The following is a 6912-nucleotide window of genomic DNA, read 5'->3' as shown; positions in this document are numbered from 1 at the left end:
TATTAGATCTGTTTGGACTTATAAACTATATGGCAAACAAGGTTTGAGAAGCAAGTATTCTAAATAAGTAGGATGTCTTAAGTATTATTTAATGTAAGCTTTAGTAAACATCGTATTGCTTATTTGTCCCAGCCAGTGCCCTCTTAAATACGTAGGCTCAAAGTAACTCTGCTCTGAGAAGGTAGCACTCAGTCTGATACTACACTTTGTGGTGTTTGATACTAGCATTAGTTGAATGCTTTATAACTTATCTAGCTTCCCTCATTGCTCCCAAGTGCTCGTATTTTACATTTTGGTTACAGCCCAGAAAAGATTCAGTTGGGCCTCTGCACAATAGATAACACAAGGGAATAGAGGCTTGGCTCCACACTATCATAAACACACAATTCCAATCTGGGAGAGATTATTTATCACCAAATGGTTTCAAAGATAAAACTTTTGTATTGTTTTCTTTAGTCGATATTTGAGGCTAATAGGAACATCGATGTGAGGTGTTAAATATTTTTAAGTTAATCTTTTGCCCTGAACCACATCTCAACTGAAGAAAACTCTTCAGTGGATAGCTTGGCGATGACCTAAGTAAGAGCACAGGGGAAGTATGTCCTACTGAAATACAGTCTGTAAACTCTAGCATCGCATCATGTGATAGTACTCAAGAAACTCAAACTTAAGAAACATGATTCTCAGTCTCATTAGGTTCAAACCAAGATACAGTGACACTCGACGACCTGCAGTGTCACTGTATCTTGGTTATCATTGTCATAATTTCAGTGGGGAAACTTATTATCTGAGATCAGAGCTGGTTGTTAGGACTTAATAAGATATGTAAGGTTGGATTGTTTGAGATGGCTTGAGCATAAGTAATATCTAATCTCAATCTAATAAAAGGAAAGTGGCTACCGCCTATATATGAAACTATAGAAAAGAGCTTAATGCAGCAGTGAGGAAAAGAACTAGGTACACTTCGGCACATGGTCAAGGCATTTAGAATGGGGAAGGTATGTTATTGGCATGTCAACATCACAGATCAAAGTGACAACAAAGAGCACATCTGGAGTCCAGGCTGTGCAACAGTGTGAGCTTTGACACATTCTATTGCACACTCACAGGAAGCTAGTAGTACACTGACTATGCAAACACGTGCTACCTTTCACGTTACACATATACGCACCTACGCAGGTTTGTCCTTTGCTGTTAGTTTTCCAACATTGCTAAATGAATTTGACGATAAAGTAAAGCGTTTCTCTGATTGAGAGATCTGACCATTCCCCACAGCACATATTATGACATAAGAATTACACCTTAAATGTATTGCCTACCTACAGCAGAATATGGACAATACAGTAATTCATTAGATGAGCTCTAGTGTAAAATCCCTCCATAAGGTCCAGGTTTTTATGGAAAACAAGTACTGAATAAAACACAGATACATCACTCCATCTCACATATACACACATCAATAATCAATAACATTCACCTAAAAATTCCTGGCCTCTTTTTTTAATCAGTGTTACATTCAGAATTGTTTAACAGTCAGCATCAGTAACATCCTGCCTTCATCATACGCTGCAATAAAAGTACTGATATTGTCAATGGGGCCACCTCTTCCTGTCCTTTGACCTGATGTTTTCTCTTATCCTATGCCCCTCTTTACGTCAGCCAATGTGTCTGTCTGTGGTCACGGGAGAGTTTCTGTCTGCCTCTGGTGCTCAGGCGCTGTAGTCAGTGGGGCACGTCCCCCAGTCAAACTTAACGCATCTTGTAGTCATGGGCTATGGCCGCTTCACACAGCTGTCCCTTGAAGTCCAACTCGAAGGTAAAGTCCAAGTCGCGCTGCAGGTCAAGAGAGGGAGAAAAGAAAGAGGGTTTTCAGAGAGAGGGGAGGTAATGATTAAGCGAATCCTTAGCTGAGGCTGGGGGGGGGGGGGGGGGGTCTAAGATGAGAGCACTATCAGATTTTCCATTTTGACCTGACAGCAGAACATGGTGTTAAATAAGCACAGACTGTGTCAGACAACAGGAGGAAGCTGGCACCACTTCTCTGTCCCAGCAGGGGAGGAGAGGACGCTGACAAGGTCAACAATAGAATCTGTTGTTGTTTGTCTGGAAGTCACTGCAGTGCTGCTGCCGATTTGACCGCTATCCAACACTGAGGAGAAAACAATCTGTTGTAGGCAGGCAGCGCAGGAAATGAGTCATTTCTTAGCTGGGATAGAACAATAACACTGTGAAAGATTATATTTGTATTCTATATTTTCGTACATGCTGTATGTAATATATATATATACATATCTACTGCCACTAAACATAACTTCACATGCAATATTTCACTGAAAGGCAGATATTATTCTACATTCTAATTACACAATGTGAACATTGGCTTTTACAATACTCACAATGTTTTTCTCATTGGGCTTCATAGCAATGCTGCCGGTGATCTCCTCTCCTCTCCGCACCGTCAAATAGTCCTCCAGGTAAAACACTGTCTGTTTCCAGTGGGTGTATGGAGCATCTGGTGCTGGGACACATACACACATTCACAGAAACACACACACTTTAAAAATGAACATCTACCATTTTATTTTATAACAGAGTGCCACCACTTTCAAAAAAGGCAGTCTTTCTAAGGGGTTTCAAGTTCTTACTAATGACGAATAATAATAATGCTTAATAAATCATGTATGGATGCTTTATTGATCAGTTAGCCATTAATAAGAGCTGTTGACCGGTTGCCAGGTTGTGAAAAATATAATAACCGACAATAACTTTCGCAACACACCAACCAAACGTCTCAGACAGAAAGCAACAGTAAATATCATCCCCTTGTCAACAATGCATTTGTTTGCTTCTCTGCTCCGTTTACCCTCTTCAGTATTACCAAGGATCTGATGTCTATGCCATCAAACACTGTGCAGAAGGCAGAGAGACACCCTGGACAGGTTGTCAGTCCATCATGGGGCTAACAGAGCACAGTCTCCTATCTACCTGGCTTGAATGTCAGATAGAGAATAAACACAAACTGTGCAGAGAAAGAGACAGGGAACTGAGTCCTTGTTGTGAAGCAATGGTGCAAAAAAAGAGTAGGTAGCTCTGCTTGAGTTCAAGATGACAGCACTGAAGTGAAAGAAATGCATGTCTGCATTCTTGACCTCTCCTCTGCTCGAGTCATCTCCTTTCATCTCTGTTCCACTTTGGATCTATTGTGCTACGTAATGTGCATTCATCTGCATGCGCACGTTTGTGTGTGCATGGAAAGACAGGTAGAAACTGACACCCAAAGCCCTGAAATAAATGTGACCATTCCCCTAGCGCCCTGATATTCGCTGATCGCTTGGCTGAGATTCAAAAGGTCAGTAGAGCTTAAATCAAAAATTTCTGCCAGCTGTCCTGGGGCAGCTCGGAAGCTCTGCCTTTATAGACAAGCTCTTTGTGAATCCATAGATAAAAGGGCCTGCCAATCAGCACGGCTGCTGCACTGGCCTAGCTCTCAGCGTTTTAAAGACACCGACAAGCTAGCTGTGTTTCATATGCTAATTCAGCAGATGAGATGGCATTTCTACTGACCAGCATGAATTTTAATCTTTGACCCCGGCCTGAGTTTTTCTCATTGGCTGAGAGTCTGTGTGTGGTGTGTGTGTGTGTGTGTGTCTGATACGACTGTCATTCAGGACTGTTTGGGGAATCAATAACAAGCTTGGGCTGTTTGTGCGTAAGTTTAGATCTGTATCTTAAAGTTTTGGCAGACAAGGCTTCAGTTCTGACACTGGAACCCTTGCTTATCAGAGAATCTTACAGAAAATCAATAGTAAGGAAGAGGGCAGGGCAGAAAAAGCTGATGTTAGGAAATAGTTTAAAAATATACGTTTTTCTGGAAAAGATACATGGTCCTGGTGATGCTGTGATGTGATCAATAAAATTATCAGTGGTTACACACTATTACCAGTACCAGAAGGCCAGTAGATTTGTTGTTCAAAGCACCCTTTACAATGATACATTCTGCTTTCAAGATCATTTCAATGTACCATATCATCCACTACCACTAGAGGTCAGTCACACACACAGAGTTCCTGACAAGAGCCTGGCGTTTTTTTCCCCCTTTACCTTTCCTGCAAGGCCAAACTACCAGCTACCAATTCTTACAGGGCATGAAACACAATGAGCTTGAGAAATGGACCATTGTATAACCTGGGATGTTTGAAGCCAGTTACTCCCATTTTACTTTAGTTACATTAATAGTGCAAGTGCCTTGTGAAGCTGTCCTCCAACTCATGGTCTTGATTCCAGGCCGCTGAGAGCTTTCAGTTCCACATAAAATGTTTGCTTGTGAATGCTTTCTGTCTACCCCAATAAAGTGAAATCCAGTTCCAGTTTATATGAAACAAATCCAGCAATATCCGCCCTTGTTCCCTAATTTTTTCTCCCTTACAGGAGTGTATGAAATGCTTGCTACCAGCACAAGTATTCCCCATGATTTACCAAAACATAATGTCAGACACTCATTGGTTAGTTAGTGATTACATTTACATTTAAAATGTACAGCTAAAGTTTGTGAATCTTCTACTCTCATTGTTTGACATGTAGGTAAAATTTCACGCCAAGAGTAAGATGAGAAGATTGATACCACTCTCATATCTGTCTGTTAAATATGAAGCTGCAACCAGGCAGGTACCAAAAACAAAGGATATAAAACAATATGTTTTTGTACGGATTAAACAAACAAGACAAAACTGCAGGCTAACTGTGTCCCCCTGCTTTCAGTCTTTATGCTTAGCTAAGCTAAGTGTCTGCTGGCTGGAGCTTCATATTTAATGAGTCATAACAGACATAAGAGATCATCTTCTCATCTAACTCTCTGCACCAAAAACAAAATATCAAACTATTCTGTTGCCCTTTTTTGCTTACTTGTGCTTTATTTGGTCTGTGCTTTCATCCAATCAAATTTAGGTAGATTTGTGAGAAGTTCGTAAGGGATGTTCGATTTCAAGTTCAGGCCGTCACTTTCCCTTGTTCCCTTGCTGAGAACCAGAAGGGCCTGCTTCTTCAGGATTGCAAATTTAATCTCTACAGGGCTCACTGAAGCATATTAATGAGTAACCGAACCCACCGCTTCAGTAAAGCATCCACCCTGCTGTAATGTAAAGTAGACTTGAGGGACATACTCAATCTGACTTCTAGGGATTGCTGAAGCTTTACTTGATTCTCTCACAGAGGAGATTAATAATTTAGGTTATCATTACTGTCACTATAATACATATAGCTCTAATGATTACACATACACCCACTCATACACCTAGATCCTTGCTGCCCTGTAAGTAAGAGACATGAGTCATCGTACCGGTGGAGAAACCAGTCTTCTTGTGACACTTAGTGAACTCGATGTGGAAGTAGGTGACCAGTGCATGGATGTAGTCGTTCCTCTGGATCTGCAGGCAGAACGCTGAGGTAAATGAGAGGTCCTCGGGCTTCACTGTGTAGATGTCCACCTCCTGTAGGAGCAAAGAGATGAACTGCTCTTAAATGTCTGGACCACAAAACTCTTGACACCAAAAGTCATTGGTTATATCAGAGATGTTATAAGGACCTTGGTTATATCAAGGGCTGTCTATTTGTTATTATTATTATATATCTACACACCATTTTCCCCTTTTAAAGGAATATTTTTGCTTTCTTGCCAAGAGTTAGATGAGAAATATGATGCAACAGCCAGCAGCTGGTTAGCTTAGCACAAAGACTGAACATGGGTAAACAGCTAGGTGGTTTAAAAACCACACAAAAACTTGTTGAAGTGTTAAAACAATGTATTGTGAATTAAACAACGGATATAACTTGTAATCAGCTAGCTTTAGATGTGCTGGAAGGTCAATTTTGCTACTTAGACAGTGCAAGCCAACTGTTTCTTTCCGTCTTACCACTAAATTAAGATAACTGGCTGCTGGCAGGAGCTTGATTCTTAGGGTACAGAGTGGTGTCGTTTTTCTCATTTAACTCTTGGCTAAAGAGGGAATAAACATATTTCCCCAAATGTCAAACTTTCTTTTAGGATGTAACTGATTTTATTCTGACATTTTTCCTACCTATTCAGACCACCAACAAAAAAATCTTGCTATCTAACAAAAATCTAATGTGTAATGTCACATGCAGTACATCAATTGGACCAAAAAAACAACACCACCAAGAGATACAGTACAGCTTCCACCTGCAAATAAAGATATGGTCAGCATTAGACACCACTGGAGCTGTGCCAAGATCCTAATAACCATCAAGAATGAGGCCAGTGACCCTCGTTTAGAACAAGTATAGCAGGACCGGGGTCATCTCGGAGCTCTAACAGTTGTCAGGCTCCAGGTGTTATTCATACACATTGCTAGCAACCCCAAATCTGTAAATGTCTGGGGTATCTGATATCGTTCCACAAGGACATGTTCAGAGAAGAACTTGATGTTCCTGGTTTACTGTGGAGTGTGAACGGCACTGCGCCAACCGTATCATGTTAGCTTTGCTTACTGAGTAACAGCGGGGAGTGCAGCTCACCTGAAACCTACAGTACTGCAGGGCCAACATGTAGGCAGAGATGTGATAATCTTGTTTCATGTACCATCGCTGCTAATAAATATTCACTGCGAGCTGGCTGGCTTTGATGTCTGATGCAACATTTGCTGTGGAAGAATAAGCCTTATGTTTGTTGGCAATAAAAACAATGCAATATTAATGTCAGATTCCCCCCGCTGTCTTTAGAAATAATCACTCCCAGAAACACGTTTGGCAGATGTTTGCTCTGTTCATCCAGTATGAACTTCTCTTTTTAAAATTTAAGACAACAATATAATGCAGTGCAATGTTTATCCTCTTGCCATTACTATAAAGGCAAAAAAAACAATGAGAGCACTATCATGCAGGTTGTTAATGTTAAAT

General features: G+C 40.8%; 1 protein-coding gene across 1 annotated transcript; it reads right to left on the bottom strand.

Moving 5' to 3' along the window:
- Positions 1-1737: 1737 nt before the first annotated feature.
- Positions 1738-5512, bottom strand: LOC119915357 (protein arginine N-methyltransferase 8-B-like; the record flags this gene model as incomplete). The annotated part of the gene is made up of 3 exons (XM_038734880.1): positions 1738-1833; positions 2397-2518; positions 5336-5512. Coding segments are annotated over 3 exons (383 nt in total), but the record flags the coding sequence as incomplete, so codon positions are not given.
- Positions 5513-6912: the final 1400 nt, after the last annotated feature.

The sequence above is a fragment of the Micropterus salmoides genome, unplaced genomic scaffold (genome assembly GCF_014851395.1).
Source record: "Micropterus salmoides isolate LMB-PRFRI ecotype aquatic unplaced genomic scaffold, ASM1485139v1 Ms_hic_scaffold_2084, whole genome shotgun sequence".
Classification (NCBI taxonomy): domain Eukaryota; kingdom Metazoa; phylum Chordata; class Actinopteri; order Centrarchiformes; family Centrarchidae; genus Micropterus; species Micropterus salmoides.
Note: the sequence above shows the minus strand (reverse complement) of the source record. Positions and strands in the feature narration are given on the sequence as shown.